The sequence below is a fragment of the Podarcis filfolensis genome (assembly GCF_964270895.1).
Source record: "Podarcis filfolensis genome assembly, chromosome: 2".
Taxonomy (NCBI): domain Eukaryota; kingdom Metazoa; phylum Chordata; class Lepidosauria; order Squamata; family Lacertidae; genus Podarcis; species Podarcis filfolensis.
This window is the reverse complement of record NC_139605.1, coordinates 76,416,423-76,436,115: the sequence shown is the minus strand read 5'-3', so window position 1 is coordinate 76,436,115 and position 19,693 is coordinate 76,416,423. Positions and strand designations below refer to the sequence as shown.

The following is a 19,693-nucleotide window of genomic DNA, read 5'->3' as shown; positions in this document are numbered from 1 at the left end:
TGCCCAAATGCTCAGGAAGATCTTGAGATGGAGAATGAGATCAAAGAGACATCTAAAGGAAGAAGAGCTGTAGTAAGGGGTGGCTTAAGATACTGTAAATGTGTGTTCCAGTCAAGAAAAAGAGGTAAAAATTCTCAATGACTCCCCAGAACAATACCTTTAAAGTCCTAAATGGCTTCGGCTCTGTATAGCCAAATGAGCATCTCCTCCCACAGACACTGAAGTCCAGACCCTGAGGTTCAGCTCTGAGGCCTTTTGGCAGTTCCGTCATTGTAAACAAGTGAAGTTACAGAGAACCAGGCAGAGGGCCTTCTTGGTAGTGGTGCCCGCCCTTTGGAAAGCTCTCATCAGATGTCAATTATATGAGTTTCTGTACACATCTGAAGGCAGCACTGTATAGCAAAGCTTTTAATGTACGATGTTTTGCTGTGTTCAGCTGGCTTTTACTGACCAGGGAATAGGTAGGATGAGGGTAGTTAGAATGACAATAAAATGTTTTATTATTTAATATATTGTGAGCTGCCCAAAGCATTTTGGATGAGGTGGGTTTCAAATCAAACCAAACAATAATAAAAATTTGCAATGTACATGCTTTACATTTGGCTGCCTACAATTATGATCTGGTAGATTTAAATGCTTCTAATCATTTCAAAAGGCAAGTGCAGTTTTCCAAGTTGGACAATTCAGCATGAGGCCATAATATTTACAGTTAAAATACATTATAACAAACCCAAACATATTTATGATAGGAGCCTATGTGTGGTAATATATACTCCTACTAATAAAACATGGTTCTGCTAAACTAAAATAATGAAATGACCTTGAATATATTATTCCAAAATAAGGCTTTCAAGCTTTACACTCATTATTTGCAGTAGAGGTTGGATGAAGGAGCTAATTAAGACCTGATATTACAGAAACCTCCTAAATACTGCATTAAAAAGTCTATTCCAAAGACCCAAACCCTATGATCATGGTAGTGATTCCGACGATCTAATTTACTTGAGCCAGAAATTTTAGAACAATGTAAATTTGCCTACGCTATCGGTTTAGACAAATTCATCCCTTTCATATTCTGCTGACATTTTGGCATTAAAATCTTGCATAAAAAATGTGCACAGTATTTTAAAGTATTAAAAACTTGGTGAAAATGTCGTTTAGCCTCAGTCACTGCTTAATGTTTCAAATGTAGCTAGTTTTCAGATTTGCTCTGAAGGCGAAATTTACTCAGTGCTGGTAAGAATAAATGCAACTGCAATGTGACATAGCTGTGCAAATCCTACTTAGCAAAATGATTTGTACAGTGTCACTATTCTACTGAGGGTAACAGTACTTACAGATGGGAAAGTGACACAAGATCATTAAAAGACCCTTCAGGAACGCTGGAAATATCATTGCCATGAAGAGTCCTAAGAGAGAAGGGAATAATACAATGTTAGAATGCAGCTCAACCAAATATTATGTTAAGAAGTGCTGGTGTTTTTAACCACTTTTCGAGGCATATTCAATACATAACTTAGGAAATAACATATTTTGCTGCCTTCACAAATTAAAGATAAGGTGGTTTGAGGAAGATGCTTTTTTATTTAAACCAAGGGAAAAATCACTCATAGATTGTAGACTCTTTCATCAAGCCTTGCATAAGAGGGCAAAGGGATAAAATTTCATATAACAGTGAATACTAAAGGAGGAGTTATGGAGCAAACTATAAACACGTACTTTCAGAAAGGAAGTTAAGGTCTGTGGTGACATCCACCCATTCCATAATATAAAAATATCTGAGATTTTGTCCAACTGGGGAATTATTTCAAGACCTTTGTATCATCAGGAAAACTTACCATTTCTAATTTCTAATCAACAAATCTGTTGCAGATACAATATGGACAATTGGATTGTAAAACCAATTGTCAATATTATATCAAACCAAGATACAGGATATCACAGACTGTCTCTCTGCACCTTCCATTCTGCAGCACAAATTTCAACTGTTAGGTGCAACAGCAATTAATCATTATGCCAGCATTTGCATCTACCAAACTTAGAGTTAACTGGGATAACCACTTAACTGAAACTGTCTTGAAACATGGTTAAGTGTGAACACGTTAGCTTTAACCACATGATCCTGTGACATGATCTCTGTGCTGATTCACAGAATTTACATACATTTGGTTTTTTTTGGCTTTCTCTTGCGGACTGTTTTTTTTTTAAAAAAATAATTTTTATTAACCGGCCAATCAAATCAAATCAAATCACATCACATAAATTCCGCATTACAAAACCGAATTTTAAATTTTGTTGAGGGAACCCATATTTCAAGATCCGAAGGGGGATTCTGATCATTTTCTTGCCACTGCGTTAATGTCCAAATCAGTCCAAACAAAGTTCATAATTCTATCCAGTCTTATCTTGCTGTTTCCACATCACATCTTGTTCATATATTTTCTCTTTTTTCTTTATGATCTCTTCTGATAGTCTCCTTAAGCCGATAAACACCAATAATAATCCTGTGTGAATTTTTCCATTCTTCCAATCCTCAAATCGAGATGGTTTCCATATATCATCGCCTTCATAGATAACAGCGCTCTTTCCATCATTAATTACAGAACTGTCATTCTTAAGTCCCACTGAGGAGTTTCACCCACAGTATAAAAACAGCTCTATTTCTCTATTTCTCCTCTCAGACTTAAGTCCTCCGACAGAACTTCCCAATATGGCGACGGAATTTTTAACTGCGTCATTCCAAAGCCCTTATACATTCCACGCTCTTCTTAAAACATGCTTTGGTTCAAAAGTTTATCTCCACACAGCCTTAAATCCACAGCTTAAGTCCTTAAAACGACATTTCTGACTTGTGAGGGGGGGATTCTTGTTTAATCACATTGAAAAAGAAAGGAAAGATTTTTTCCCCCTCCCCCATCAGTCCCTTTGCCATACCGAGTCTTGGCGTATCTTCTCATGATTTATACTTGTTCCTCCGACTCGTCTTGTTTTATCAGAGATCTCTTCTGTTAGCAGTCTTTACTCCCCCTTTTCCCTTGAAACATGTGCATTCGCTTCATCCAAATTGTTTCTTTTGAAGTTCTTGCAGCTAGTGGCGCGGATCAGAGACGGCGTCCAGGAGCGCCGAAATCCCACAGGAGGGCATTGTGCCTAGTGCCCCCATCCCCACAAATTTGGGGGTGGTATAGGGCACAGCAGGCAAGGGCAGTCCCCCACCACAATCCTGGGGGGGGGGTAGGGAGGCTATTTACTCCCATCACAGCCTCCAATTTACCTCGTGTGGGTCGGAGAGATGTTATTGTCAGCCATCTTCTGATGCGCCCCTAGTGGTCCCTCCCCCTTCTCTTGCGGACTGTTTTAAGCAGATATTAGTTTAACATTTTGGACTTTATTCTTAACAAGAAGAGCAAGAGATAAATATATTATCCTGTGATTCTGTGTTTCTGTTTTTAACTGTGGGCCATTCTGTCAGGAGTCAAGAGCTGTAGCAAATGTAGTCCATTATTAATACCATTTTAACACAATCAATATTATAATTATTGGTACACACAAGTCTTATCTAACATCTCTTTGTACACTCACACTATTAAGTTTTTTTTTTTAGAAACTTAAGCATACTCCTAAAAAACTAACATATGAAGATGTGTTAAGAGGAACCCAGCCTCTGAGCTACAGGACAAGGCTCCCACTGCAATACCTATAACTAAATTTAGAATTAGGCATGTATTTTGATTGATAAGATAGTTTCCCTTTTTAATATTGATAGAGCAAATTTCTGGCAAACAAAACAATTAGGAAAGGAGTGGCTCATGCATGAAAGGGACTCTTTACCTGCACATCAAACCCAGACAGACAATGAGCTATGTATCCTTTCTAGAAAGAAACCTGGATATGCTTTTGCTGATTATTTCTCACTGAGGTTCTCTTGGGAATCCTTATAATAAATAAATGACACTAACAGATTGCACACTGTCGCTCAGAAGCACTTCCCCGCCCCCAGGAGAATTGATTTTTAATAACAATGTAGATGACATGTGGCGAGGGTTGTTGCTGACACCAGAGTTTTGTAGACTATAATAAATCAAATCAATCTGGAGGCTTCCAAATGCACAGAACTCAGAAAGAGAGACACTCATTCATGCATCATTTCACTTTTGCACAGATGTGGAAGAGCTCCCACCCTTTTTCTCACTCCTATTTCTCTTAGAGCAAAAGCCTCTTCCCACTCCTGTTTCTCTTAGAGCAAATGCCTGTTACAAGATATGATGAAGCAAGTCTTCTAAGCAAGCCAGTATCTGCATTTATAAAACTGGGCCTGAGTTTGTACCAGTTTTCTGCCATGTCCTGAAAAAATATAGATAATTTTGATTTGCTCATAACTTAACATTTGCACAATTGCATATAAAAAAGGTTATCATATGCTACTATATCCTAGAATTGAGAACCTTGATAGACCAATAATATACTAGTCAAGACTTCATAGCATTTCTCAAATGATGAGAAAAAGAGTCACCAGCTAATGTACAGAAATTCACTGTGTGTGAAGTTTGCCCTCAGCAAAACAGACCAACATATTGCCTCATCAGCAGGCAGATTACTGGTTTCATCCTGCTGTACACAATCTTCAATTGACCTGCAACTCACCCTTGTCTCCTTTCACATGTCCCCAACAATGCCTATGAATATCTCAGAGTGGCACATTGCCTGGTGTGCCAGAAAGAAGGAGAAAGGAAGCTTTTAGAAACATGTAGGAAGTGCATCCCATGTGCTTCTGGAAGTTTATGCTCCATTTATTACTTGGCAGTGATGAACCTCCTTGCAGAAAATAAGAGCAGCTACTGCAAATATGAATGATCTATTTCCTATAGTCCCTTCTCTATGCCTAGAACTGTACACATACAGAACTGTACTGGAGCCATCCAAGAAGGGAAAGAGAAACTTATAGGTTCAAAATCCTTGCACTTGATCCCAGCCTCTGCCATACTGCATAAGAACATGTATGTTTTAATACAGGGGTTGGGGACCTGTGGCTATTCAGATGTTGCCAGACTTCAGCTCTCATTATCCCTGAGCATTGGGCCAGTCTGCATTTCAAGCATCTTCAAAATTAATAATCATCTTAAAGCTCAAAAGGATCTCGCTCTCTACACAGAAGTCCAACATCCCCCTTGAACAGTGGTTACAGGCTATTTTACATCTCAGTGCAAGTACATTGGAACTAATTGTCTGGAAATGAGCGTGATGTGGTGACTCAAGTGAAAGCCATCTGCTCGTTAAAAATCTTGCTGTTACCTGCAGCCTCTTAAACTATAACCCAGCCACAGTGAACAAGCAATACTTACAACACCCTGAGAGACTTAAGCCCATTGAACGCATGGACTGGGATACACTTCAGCTTGTTGTAGCTCAGGATCCTGGGATAATAAAAGAACACAGGTTGCATTACTTTGTCATTGATTCACTGAGGCAAAAGCAGAACAGAAATCAGAATTCATTAACTTAGAAACATTAAATGCTTAGTTAATGCAACTGATCTCACACTGAACAGCAATTACAGTGTATGCCAGAACTACTAAGTACTTACAGTGTTGATAGCTGTGTCATATTACTGAAGGTGTAATTGGCCAGCATGCTGATGCTGTTGTTGCTTAAGTCACTGAAGAAAAATACACAAAATAAAGGTCATTGATGCAATGAAAATAAGTCTTTTCTTAAAGTTAGGTCAAAGTTCAAGTTGTTTCAAAGCAAATAAATCAACAAGGACCAATTATCTAAGAATGTAATGCTGTAAGAAAACCAAACCAAATACTGTAAAAAGTAGAAAATTTTATTATTGAAATTTCAAACAAAGTTACGCTGGCAACTCCTCCATGTGCCTGGTGCAGAGATTGCCAAACTTTTTTGACCAGTGAGAATGCTTTGAATTTAGAGCAAGTTGTATTGAGGTTGTAATGGGCAGTGTGGCATAACACAAAATTAGAGACCCCTGATAAATTTTTGTTTATCTTGGGAAGTCAGCCTACCCAGGGGTAGTTCTACTGGTCTCGAGTGTGGAGATCATACAATATTGATTTTATATGCACTTACCAATACTTCTGCTGCCTAATAGCAACAGGGAGCATTCCTTAGTACCAGGAAAAATATACAAGGTGGCCACATAAGTTTCTAAGATGACTAGTGAAATATACTTGGAGTCGAGAGTGGATTTCATGCTCTTTATTCAGCTCATAGTGGTGAGGAGGAATGGAAGTTCCCCCAGAATGTCTACATTATTTACACAATGGGCCCCACATGATTGGCTAATTCTGGGATTCTCCTGTAGGCCAATCAGGTTGCGGATTCACTTCCACCTGGAACTGGATTGGGTGGCTCCTGTGGACCAATCAGACTGCTGCATTCTGGATCCTATTGTTCTAGGACCAATCAGACTGCTGCATTTTGGATCCTATTCAACTCAGTACATAACACCTAGAGACTGACTTTATTTTTAAATGGAAGTCCAGCGTAACTGCCCAGGGGCACCAGTGAAAGCCATCATGGATGCCATGCTGCTCACATGTATTTCTGCTGTGAACCGCCCTGAGATCTTCAGATCAAGGGCGGTATAGAAATTTAATAAATAATGTTTGGCAACTCCTGGTACCATAAGTTGTTATGGTAATATATTGCTGTACAGCAACACATAAGATGCCCCAACATGATAGAAAGGAACAGTGCTTTTTTATGGCACTACTCAGTGGTAGGTAGCACCAGCACCATTTTTTTCTAGGGAAAAAGCACTGGAAAGGAAGGGCCGGTTCCAAATTCTGAGATACTTACATTAGTGTCAAGTGTCTGAACAGGGAGAGTTCCTTTGGCACAGCAGGTAAATGGTTTCCTTCCAGATATCTGAAAGCAATATATATTGAAAATAGTTATAGGCTACATCTGCGAATGTCCAACCAGAAACCATCATAATTGTGAGTTTATGTTAAATACTTTAAGCAGGTTTAATTGTAAATGATGGCGGTGAATTCCCAACTACACCAAAATATGTTTCCAGCCAGTTCAATAGGGTCAGGATGTGTATACTGATACAAATATGCATCCAGTTGCATGATTTCAACCACTGCTTATCCAAAAGCCTATTTCTGCATAGTGATAGCCATCATCGAATTAGATGTCTATGTCAGTGTATGTGAAAGCAAAGCCAAAATTCTATTGTTATATTGCAGTGATTGGGGCGGGGGGCTTGTATCTATATAAGACCATTTGGGTTCTTTTAAAACTTCTTTTTCCAGCGTCTTTCTGGAACATGTCAAGTTAAATCAGTTTTGTACTACCTCTGCCAAACACACATTATTTGTTTTGACAGCATCAATTTGCAGTTTGTGTCCTATGGACCCCTTCAAAATCCTGGCTGGTAATAAAGATATAATGTGACATCAAAATTAGTCTAGTTTAACATAAAAATTAGGCTTTTTTAAAGCAATGTAAAAATAAAAGCTATTGGGATGCACCAGACTCCACAACGTTAATTTTATTTTTTAGAACAAAAAAGCACACATAGAGAGCAGTGCCAGTATATGTTTTGTTAGGGGAAACAAACTTGTGACATGTAATTTGGGGAAAGATACAACCCAATAATTAGGCAATTCTTAGTGGGCTATCAGGAAGCCCAGGAGAAAAGGAGAAATCTAAACTGCCTAGGTTCAAAGTTGAGATTATAGTAAGTAATGGAAGTACAGTGGTACCTCCGTTTGTGCACAGGATCCATTTTGGAGCTCCGGTCAGATCCCAAGATGTGTTTATCCGGAGGTGCCGCTTCTGCGCATGCGTGTGGCGCGTAGAGCGCTTCTGCACATGCGAGCACGGCAAAACCCGGAAAAATACTTCCGGGTTAGCCGTGTACGTATCCCGAAGGGTACATAACTGGAGGTGAACGTACGTAGAGGTACCACTGTAGTTCCTTGTAACCCAATCCTCTAATGCAGTAGCCTCAAATCTTTGCTACCACGGACCACCTGAAATTTGCTGAGGCTCTTGGAAGACCAAATTTTCTGTCTAGTGTGGCAATTGTGATTCCATAGAATTTAAATCGAAATACAATAAAATGCAATATAAGAAATAAAAAAAGCAATAAATACCGTACATATTTTAAAATCAGCACTAACTTCCCATGCAATGGAAAGCCACAGACACTGAATGAAGCTTGTGGATGACTGGTGGTCAATGGATCAGAGTTTGGGAATCTCTATTCTAATAGGCAGTGGTGGACTTAGTTCAACAGAAACCTCACCAGTTTATATGTGTTAAAAGTCACAGTTTGCTAGGTTTTTTTGCCCTCGTTTAGTTTGTAAAAGGATTTGAAAGTAAAGTAAAAGAGTGTATCTCTAAAAGAAAGGGTACTAGGAGTAATACTGGAGTAAGTAAATACTGGAGTAAGTAAATATTAGATGTATTGATGGAGTGGCTTGCTTGAATATCCCTTTTCTTCTATCGTAAATCAGTGAGCTTACAGGAAAATACTACTGTTTGCTTTTTTTAAAAGAAAATTAGTGACTACAAAAATAATCTTTTCCAGAAACCTGAAATAAACTCATTTACCTCTTCTAGAGAGCACATTAACAAAGAAGGGGGAGGATCGCTTATGTCCTTGCTATAAGGTTGTGCTTAATTAAAGCTACTAAAAAGAACTCCAAATGCAAATTGACCTCATTAGAATTATTTCTGCCCTCTGACTGCAAACTGCTCATGCAGGCAATATTTCAATAACACATCAGAAGCTGACTCAGTCTAGCTGTGTTAATCCATACAACCATTTACTTTAACTGCTTAGTAAAAATGTAAAATGAATACACAATGACTGATAATAACTGAGGCAGCAATATTTAAGATTTAAATGCAAAGTCAGATATTATTAAATCTGTATTTAAATTTTACAAAATAAATTATTGTAAATGGGTGCCTCGAAAACATAAGTAGGAACAGGCAATTACATTTTTCATGTGATTATACACATGATCTGGCAGTGCCAAATTTTTGCCCTCCAACACATGTATGTTTTTGAAGGGTGTAAGAATGATGCCCCAAGCCTTTTCACTTTGCTCTTTTCAAGCTTGTTCATAGCTGATCTACTGCACCTTCAGCAGCACTTTAAAATTTTAATAGGGTTTCTTTTCCCTTCATGACCACAGCAAATTAGGACCATTCAATGAGTAACGATGTCTCAGAGCCAATCAGATACGGCTATGCGTTGGCATCACTGAGGGCACTGCCTTACTCTGAAGCTATGATATAGCTCTTAGTTATGCCAGAATGCACACTGGAAAGTGCATTAAATCATGCTTCCCATTGAGAGCAGTATAATGCAGATCTGCAGTCAGGTGTGCATTCCAACAGTTCCTAATTTGCCACATGGCACTGAGAAGGTTTCATTGCCAAAGTGCAGCACAGAAAAACAGGGAGCACTGGTTTAGTTGCCAAGGCAAAGGGGAATTGTCTTCTTTTTACCAGCTGAAAATGTCCTACTGAGTGCCCTTAAAAAGTAATTGCAAATTAGAGAGGTGCTTTTTTGAGAAGAACAAAAATGTTCGTGAAACTCTCCCCTGACCCAGTTCAGCTCACCTTTAGATTATACAGTATATTGCCTAAATAACAATTTGTCTTGCTTACTGTGACATGCAAACTGAGCCACTGAAATTTACACACATTTGGGTAAAAGTTGCAATTTCATCAATCTAAATTAATTTGTTATTTTTGAAATAACTGCATACAGAAAGTGTACAGCAACCTCAGGAGAAACAAGGATTCCAGTGCCAATTTTCATCATAGTTGCTTATTGTGAAGCCAATTTTCTGAAACCTGTGAGAATTTCATTACTCTATCCATTGCTTGATAGAGCTGACCATTTGATATTGCTGTTCGGGATTTGAAATGCAGCTTACATATTTTAATGCAGTGACCATTAAAATAGATCAGGGGCAGGCAACCTATGGCCTGGGAGCCGGATGTGGCCCAATTGCCTTCTCGATCTGGCCCGCGGATGGTCCGGGAATCAGCGTGTTTTTACATGAGTAGAATGTGTCCTTTTATTTAAAATGCATCTCTGGGTTATTTGTGGGGCATAGGAATTCGTTCATCCCCCCAAAAAAATATAGTCCGCCCCCCCCCACAAGGTCTGAGGAACGGTGGACCGGCCCACAGCTGAAAAAGGTTGCTCAACCCTGAAACAGATAATCATTTGAGAGAATAATGAAAACACTATAATGAAAAAGTTTTTCAACCACAGTGTGCTATGTGAGGTGCAGTTTTATTTTAATGGAAACCAATACAGGGCCATGCAATATTTCTGTTGAATTGTTTGGTTGCCATTGATGTTAAAGAGGAAATTCTCTCAATTTCAAATTAACAGGTAGTATATAAATAGCAGCTATTATCCAGACAGTACAGGTCTCTAAATCTACAAAGTGATTTCTCTAGCATCCATTCAGCTTCACACTTATGACTTTCATCAGCAGTAATGACAGAATACTGCAGCATCAGTCAGCACTCAGTTTCTAGTAATGCTGTAAACTGCTCAGTTTTCTCTTCTGAATGTGCCAGACCTAACTATATGGATGCAAAAAGGATTCAAAAGAAATTCCTCTGGGAATTCAACTAGACCTAGAAGTATGCTCTAGGATACAGAATTTCAGCATGTGAATCTATAGGGAAAAATGTGATGTATTTCTACATTGCCCTGGGTACACAAATTCATTGGGGGGGGGGGTAGGCAGCTGATCCACAACATTCATTTAAAGCATATTCAGCATAAATTTGAAGCATATGGCTTCTCCCAAAGAATCATGGGAACTGCATCTTGCAACTGCTGTGAGAGGGTGAAACTACACCCCCCACATTGGGGGGAAGTAATGTGCTTTAAATGTGCATTGCATGTGCTTTAAATGTATGGTGTAGATCTGCCCTCAGTTCACTACTGCTGGAGAAAGAGTACTATTTTAAGTATTACTTTAGCATTTTGCTATGGTGAAACTCTACCTGCTGCAGAATGAAATTTTCCATCTGTCTGTGTATCCATTTCAGTGTAACATTATTTAGGACCTGTTGCAGTAAAAGATTTCCTGTTGTATGGATATTCTGGAACTTTATATACAGCTCTAATTTACTAGGTCTTGTTAGATGTATGGCAGGCTTTTTATTAAAATGTAATGTATAAACATGCATGATTACATTTTAATAAAAAGCATTTCAGCTGAACATGTTTGTCACACAGCGGATGCGATTTTCTCTTGGCAAATGGAAGTTTATAAATGCAAGGCTCCACAGCATTCATTAATATGCTACTAAATAAATCCTCCCCTTTATTATTGGAACTATGTCAGAATGCCAGATCAAGCCAGTCAGAGAGAAAGACAGATGGGATGCCAGAGAAACTCTCTCAAACACTGCATCAGCTATCGGCAAAAGCATGCTATCCACACATCAATATTAGTTACAACTCAGAAGTTTAAGATGGAGGAGAAAGAGCTAGAATATTAGATACAGACCCTGTTTAAGAAAGCAGATGCACAAGTACCATTTGCAGAATGAAGCATGAAGCTCAGTCCTTTCTTATTTTGTGACAAATGCTGCTAGCAAAACCACTTCCAGCATTGCTTTCATGAGACATATCATGGAAGTTACACCTCTCTCTCTCTCAAAAAAAAAAAAAAAAAAAAGACAATGGAATGTTGGTGCATTATTTTGGACAGAGATGGAAAGCATCCAAAGGCATATTGGGAGTTTGCACATCTTTCACTGGTCAGCACATGTATTACCTTCTGACATCTTAAAACACAAGTATGACTCTATGCAGGAAGTGGGAATAAACTAACTAAATTTAAAAGTGACTTCCTGAGCACAATTTTCTAATATAGAAAATAAAAACATGAAAATGAAATTAGATTCACTGGTCTCTATGGCAGTAAAAGTGTGCAAACTCCCCCACCTCCCCACACAGTACTGATCCCTAGGACTCAAAAACCCAAATGACTTTTAAGGACTTCTAAGAGCATAAGGAGAGCTCTGCCAGCAGTCAACCAGGTGGTCATGACAAGCCTGCAAGCAGCACCCCCCCCCCAGGCCCATTCCTAGCAACTGGTGTTCAAAATAAAACTTGTTCCAGTGGTGGAGGCAGGGCACAGGTATCATGGCCTACAGCCGCTGATAGCCTTATCCTTCATCAATTTGTCTAATCCTCTTTTAAAGCCATCCAAGCTGGTGGCCATTTCTACATCTTGTGGGATTGAATTCCATAGTTTAACTATGCACTATGTGAAGGAATACTTTCTTTAGTTTGTCTTGAATCTTCAAACACTTAGCTTCATTTATATAACTGCATTGTGATATTGACAGTTTCTTTTCAGTCCCTGCCCCAGGAGCTGCTTCCTCTTCCCTGCCTAGGGCCACCAAAAAAGGCCACATGTTGGATTACTGGGTCCCAAACTACAGCTTCCCAACTTATATAATATGGGAAATTCAATAAAATTTCCCTTAGGTTTAACTGGAATAAGAATTAGTTGTTTTGACATTCCACTGGTAACAATTGCACCAGGGCTGGATTTAGATGAAGAGCGGCTCTAGGCTATACCCACTTGTGAGGCCCTTCCCCATCCCCCACCCTCGTGGCTAGAAGAAAATGGAAGAGTGTTATAAACAAAATTGAGTGAAGCCAAGGATGATGACGTGTATTTAAAATTCGGGCGAAGGCTTGGCCAGGGCGGTTGTCCTCTTATATACCTGCTGGGATTGACAAGGCATCTGACCCTCACCTGAATCTCATAACTCTTCTGACAGGTGATTTGGTCTGCAGACACAGTGTGGAAATAAAGGATGAGATTGCCCTCCAGATACCAGTGTTTTTGTTACAATCCCCTTCTCAATTAAGTAATCAATTTTAATTTAGAATTAAAATTCTCAAAACTTTCTTATTTGTTAATTCGAGCAAGTAAACTACTGCTCTCACTTCATTACAAACAGTATTTCTACCTGCAACACACTTGAGCAAACTTGCTCCTCTTCCTTTCACAGATATTTTGTTGCCATTTGCAACTGTAGCTGCCTCTGATTAGTTATCATTTAACTCTTGGGGGAAATAATTAGCATCACACATCATAACTTGATATTGCTGGATAGTTTTGATGAACTGCAAAAGTATTTCTAGTTTGCTTTCTGTTGTCACCCTGGAACTTTTCTTTATTAGTGCCACTTTGTTTTGTATGATTCCTTGCAAATGAAGGAAAACAATTTTTCTGCTTGTATATATTGATAATATAATTTTGGTTACTGAGAACAAACAAGATTGTACAAAAACAAGATTGAGTGCAAGCCTGGCCAGGTCATAGGCATCCTGACTGTGACAAAGGTGACCTGTGTGCTTGCTTGCTTGCTTGCTTGCTTGCTTAACAGCTGTTGGGAACTTCAAGGTCCCTGTTCTCCCTTCTTATGGTCTTTGTACTAGACCTGAAGACTCCAATAGAGAGCATTCCATGTCAAGAAGGAGGGCAAGTGGGTACCCTATCAAATGACAGGGCAAGAGCTACCCAGAGCAGGGCCTTTTCATTGGTGGTGCCCATTGTATACTTCACTCTTCCCAGACCTGTTCTCTTTTGGCCTATATTTTGGAGCTTTAGGAAGACTTTTTTAGGAAGACTTTGGAAGAACTGGTTGAAAAGTCTTATCAGTCGCTGACGTTATGAGCAGATTTTATTTCCTGCTTTTCTGGGCTTCTGGTGCACCAGGGTTTACACCAGCATAATAGAGTTGGCCAGGATGCCAGAAGGGATACAATTTATGAGCTTTCTCCATTATCTGCACAGCAGGGGGTGTTCAGTCAACAGTGCAAAGGCTGAGCTGAAGTGTTCCCTGCTGGTTACCTGCTTTCAGCAATCGGGGTTGCTGTTTGGTAGTACCCAATTGGTTAGCGGTCAGATTCTAGAGCTCCCTATTGGTGGCTCTTAGGTAATTCACAAAATACAGAGTCCATTCATAAAACACAGTGTTCATTCATAAAGCAGTAACATAAATCTCCATTGCTAAATATTGGGTGTATATTTCAGTGGTTGAATATACAGGTTTATGGCCATGCTGTAATGTAGTGCTTATGCCACTGTGAATAAAAGTTGGCTGGGCTCATTGTCTCAGGGTTTGGGAGGGGGTGAGAGGTGACAAAACTGATTTCCAATAAGTGGGCCTCCCTTCATTTCCATAACAAGTCCTTGAGTCTGTACTCTGAATAGTGACACCAGTGACCTAGAAGGTGCAGAGCTTGGACTGACAAGCTCTGCACCTTCTCATCAGGGCTGCACAGTCTCATCAGGGCTGGCCTTAAGGCAATTGGAGCAATTGGGCCAAATTGGGCTCCACATGCTGCTCCTAAGGGGGCCCCTGCACCAGGGCAATCTATATGGATTTTATTTATATCTATAAGATTTTGCAGACTTTGGCTGTGAACTGGGGCTCCACAAAAAAAAAAAAAAAACACAACTAAAGTTAGGCCCCACTTCTTCAAATTGGGCCCCACTGGCTAGCCCTGAGTCTCATAGTTGCTGGGCCTGAGTTGCCCTGCCCTTGCATGAAGTCTTGGGCTTGAAATTTTGGGAGAGGGGAAACTGCGGCACTGGGGAGTGGGCAGGCTGGTGAGGCCCTCTAGATTTAGAGGCCCTATGCTTCAGCCTACTTAACCTATACATAAATCTGAAACTGAGTTGCACCCACGTGATCTATGATAGTCTTGGCAGCCTTAGGAGTAAAACAACAGAGCCTCTGATATTTTCTGCCTTCCACCAATGCAGTGAAGATGACACTTCATGCAGTTCACATGTTGAAAAGGTATTCCTCACATTTCAGTGATATATTCTGCAGACACTAACTCACCTCACATACCACAGAACCAATAAATCACATATTTCAAGCAATTTTGAATTCTAAACATGTTCACATGGAGAAACTAACAGGGAAAACGTCTACCACTTGGCTGTCAATTTCCCCTTTTTAGTGCCTTTCCACAGAAAACCACATTCTAAAATGAGATACAGACAAGAAGCTGCCCTCACCTCTTGCAAATCTACTTTATAATTTAATCTAATTGCCTGTTATTTTAGCCATTTTATTAGAATCAGAGTAAATAATCCCATTTTACTTTCAAATGTTTCTCTTCTTCTTCTTCTTTTTTAAAAAATGTCAACCAGCAGGGATAATTAGCCTATAAATGATTATGTTGGGAATACATTTTCAATAGCTCATTCAAGTGGGCAATTGTGAACATGCTCCCTTCCTGCTGAAAAAGCGGCACAGAACATTCAATATTTAACTTGTTAATTTCACCTGATATATTCAGAAAGAACAAGAAGGTAGCAAAAGACCTAGCTGTCAAAATTACACCATTCTAGATGTCTTTCATTCCTAATGAGGCATTAAAAAAAAAAATCTGTAACCACCACACTTAAAATAAAATGCAAAACTATGCTATAAAGAACTTGGGAGACTGAAAGGCAAAACAACAGTCCCAATCCCAAACTTTGATAATTTTCTATCCAAATACTTGAACTTCAGTAGCTCATATTGAAATTTATACCCATACTCTGAGCCACTATTTTGAATCTGGCGCTGGTTGGTGGGCCTCAGTGTTTTAGTCTTTTAAAAAACTGCCCTTCTGAAGGCTGCCCATCCCAAGCAATTTAATTTATATTGCCAACTCTTTTTTGTTCATGAAATTCTTGAAAATATGGCTTACAGTTCTGTGACATCTTTGGGGACACCTTTAGGCAGGAAACGCAACCCTTTGTTACTGCAGCGAACTACTGAATCCACACAAGTGCATTGTTCTGGACAACGGGGAGAAAAATGACAGCTGTTTTCAGTATTACCTATGAAGAGAGAGAGAAAAGTGCAAAAAGGTAAGGTCAGAAAGAGATGACAGGAACCTGAGATCATTCACTTCTAAAATAACAGCTCACCTCTTATAAAACTGTGATATCTACAGGGCCGTCTTAAGCATATCTGGCACCGTGGTGCAAGGATCCCCCTGGAGCCCCCCACCCCCACGTTTCCCTCCGGGTGGGCAGCAACTAGAGGGCGGCTTCTCCAGCAGGGAGGAGGCTCCGGGCGCGGCATGGCATGGCATGGCAGAGGTGGGCAAGGGCGGCAAGCTGATGCCAGGAGGCACCACATCCAGCCTCCGCCTCTTCCCTGGTGCCCTCCAGAACTTGGTGCCATGGCGCCCTGCACCACTAGCCTCTATGGCTAAGATGTCCCTGGATATCTCGCTAGTAATCATAAATAACTGAGTAAAATTTTAAGTGTCTTCTGAACACTATATGGGGAATAAATGCAAGCTTGCTCAGGCAACATTTCATGCCAAGTGCAGTTTTCTATCTTTCTTCTTCCATAAGCAGATGCCTAAGCTGGATCAAAAGTCTTTCTGTGCCTATAAGGGCACAAGTTGGATTCACCCTCAGTTACACTGCTGAGGCCTGGTTCACACATGCATTTTTGTCACTCTGTTTGTCTATTTAATTACTGTATTCTTCATGATTGGCAGCTGAATGTGTGACTTTGAAAAAAGCATTTAATATGATGTGAAATATGTCAGTTTTTATTTCTTAGTACGGAAAGTATTGATCTGATGTGTAGAGATCTTTCCTATTCCGATTAGTTCAAAAGGGTTCTAGAAGGTTTTTTCTCTTTGTGAAAGAAGGTTTATGTGAGAGAAACAGGAAGAAGGTTTCTGATGTTTGGGTTATTTTTCTGGGAAGCGGCATACAGCTGGTTTAAACTGGTTTTGTTATCCTTTCTGTCAAGGTCAAGTTGACTATAATACTAAGACCAGGAGGAGTCTGGGTCTCACTCACTTTCTGTTTTCTGTCTGTTTTAGTGTTCTGTATCTGTATGCTGTAGTGATACGGTTTAGTCTTATAAGTCTGTAAGTTTTATTGTTTTTTGCTGCAACTGGATTTTTATGGACTGTGCCAATCCTGAATGTAGGATTGTGTCCTGGATTTGTGACCATTTATGCTCATTTGCCTTCAGCACCAGTAAAGCTCTGCTGAATGGAGTACAATTGCCTCTGGTCTGTTTTTTTAGAAACTCTGCCACATGTTTAAGTTTTTTCCTCCTCCGGTGCTGGACGACAAGATAACAAGAAAATTCTATTTGTGGTGGACTATTTGATGATACAATATATTGATGAATATGCAGTTATGAACCAATCTGAAATATCAGTCTTTCCTGTCTATTATTTTGGTGAAAACTAAGTGCTTTACAATATCACGTGCAGCTTGGTATGGATTATATTTATTTGTCAAAGAGAAGACTCTGAATATGCCACATTCCTTTAAAAAAAATTGTAAGGGTTTTTGTTTTTGACAAGTGCAATGAAAAATAAAGGAACAAAATGAGCTAAGCATCCACAATAATTAGAGATCCATCTGTGCATGTATAAAAATATCTAGTATTTCCAACATGGGTGATGATTTCTATAAGACAGAGTTTATAAAACAGATTAAACCTTACAACTAGAGAGCAGGAGGCTAGTGTTACAAAATTAAGCCTTTGAAGTGAAGAACAATAAAGCATGGACTTCTACTCAAACTAGTATGTGGCTTCACAAAGCACCAGGGAAAAAACAAACTGTGGTATCCAAACACATGTCTAGAAATATTTTGTAGAGTATATATTCAATTGGGCCTATAAAAACTGGAATGTTCTGTAATTCAAACAAGGTTGTACTGAACATTGTAACAAAGAATATAGCCTCTGGTGATTATTCACATACTAGATTTTAACTGCTTTTAGGCATGCACATGGGAGACCAAATTCATCAGATTTTTCCTGTCCTCTCAACACTACTAGTACAGAAGTACCTTCTATTTGAACATAAATTTCAACACTTGATAGGAAGGTACAAGAAATAGCTTACATTATGACTGTAAAACTGATAATTTCCATTGATAAAGTAACATTAATGCAGACAAATGAGGAGTTGTAAATGTTAGTTCCAGGTAATCCGTTGGGAGGGCCCTAAGGCTCTCCCCTATGCAACAGGATCTAAATTTACCCTTACTAAGCTTCATGAGAATTGGTCGGATTTTTAAGCATTTTTAAAACACCCCCCCCCCAAAAAAAAACACACAACTTGAACATTAGGAGTTCCAAAACCTAGAAGTTCTATTTTGGTTATTTCTGTATCAGGAAGTTTTTAATGATTGATGTTTTATTATGTTTTACATATGCTGTAAGCCACCCAGAGTGGCTGGGGAAACCCAGACAGATGGGTGGGGCATTATTATTATTATTATTATTATTATTATTATTATTATTATTTCTAGATGCTCAGTTTTAAAGTGCAGATATGTAGTGCCAAGAAACATTACTTAAAATTCATACAGGTGTCCAGTTCAAAAGCAGTTATTTCCTTTACTATCAAATAGACTAGAGAAAACTAGTCCATATGAGGATGTGAGTTCAAGAAAAATTCCACCAAGCAATACATTTGAAGGGGAGAGGTAAGAGCATGTTTATCTATTAATGTGAAAAAATGAGGTGCCTAAGATGGAAGGATTTTGAATTATATTGCCAAAACCCAATTTTGGGATGCATTAGACACTGAGATAGCAATGTTCTCCTATTGACAGGTCAGGTCTTTCAAGCTACTTAAGATATAGCTAATACTACAGATTTCACCAGAAACTGCGCCGGGGCCTCGTTATTCTGTTTCTAGAAACTGTTCTTACCGTCACATGTAAAGTCCTGTGTAGCCACATCCTGAATTGGAATTTCCTTCAAGAAAAATGGTTTCTGGCAACGTGGATTTCCACTGACGATCCTCCTCTTCCTTAACCATTTCCCCAACCATGCCAAGTGGCAGTTGCAGTTAAATGGATTAGACAGCAAATTACTGGATGGGAAATGAGGTAAAATGTAGTGACAGTCATTGCAGAAATCTAGGGATGGATTTTTCAAAAGCAAATTGGCAGTCAGGCAAATGAGGTCTGTTAACTATCTTACAAAGGAAGCTGTATGTCCAATGGCTGCATTTTCTTTTCAAAAATGAGACACTTGAGCAGGAAGCAACTGTTCATCACTCAATGCGCTTTTGTCTATGCTCTACCACTGTTCTCCTGATCAGACACTGACAAATCACAGCCTGCAGGAAAGTAGTCAATCTGTAATATGTTTCAACATGCCACTTACCTGGCTTGTACTAAAGGCCAAACTAAAAATGACATAGAAGATCTGTGAACACGATCTCTTATCAATTTGTTTTTAATTAATTTAAAAAAACAACAGCTACAGTACTGGATCAGTACTGTACTGCTGGGAAAAGGAGACATTCAACCCTTTCCTATGTATTTTCCCGCTTTAAATCACCCCCGAAGCTTCTATTTGCCTCATGGTGATAAAATACAGGTAACCTTTAATATGTGTGTTAAAGAATACTTCAATATAGTTTCAATCCAGCTGTTATACGCTAACAGGAATTCAAGCTAACAAATCATGTTAAGAAATACATTGACTGATGGTGTACAAAAGTCTTCCAAATCCTTTTTGGCTAACACAGGGTTTTTTATTAGTAAAATTGGTTGTACACATCATATATCAAAAGCATAACGGAAATGTGCCATCAAGTAAGGTTAAGAGCAGTGAGTAAGAGACATTTAAAAAAAACACACAC

At 39.1% G+C, this 19,693-nt stretch overlaps 1 protein-coding gene across 2 annotated transcripts in view; it reads right to left on the bottom strand.

Annotated features, from left to right (window-relative positions):
- SLIT3 (slit guidance ligand 3) overlaps positions 1-19,693 on the bottom strand; it is a 395,171-nt gene that overhangs the window by 65,694 nt on the left and 309,784 nt on the right. For both annotated transcript variants that reach the window (XM_083596748.1, XM_083596749.1), the window contains exons 19-24: positions 18,753-18,916; positions 15,755-15,887; positions 6,820-6,888; positions 5,585-5,656; positions 5,343-5,414; positions 1,338-1,409 (exon numbers count right to left, since the gene is read on the bottom strand). In XM_083596748.1, coding sequence (XP_083452874.1) covers positions 1,338-1,409; positions 5,343-5,414; positions 5,585-5,656; positions 6,820-6,888; positions 15,755-15,887; positions 18,753-18,916 — 582 coding nt within the window. The remainder of the gene's footprint in view (positions 1-1,337; positions 1,410-5,342; positions 5,415-5,584; positions 5,657-6,819; positions 6,889-15,754; positions 15,888-18,752; positions 18,917-19,693) is intronic.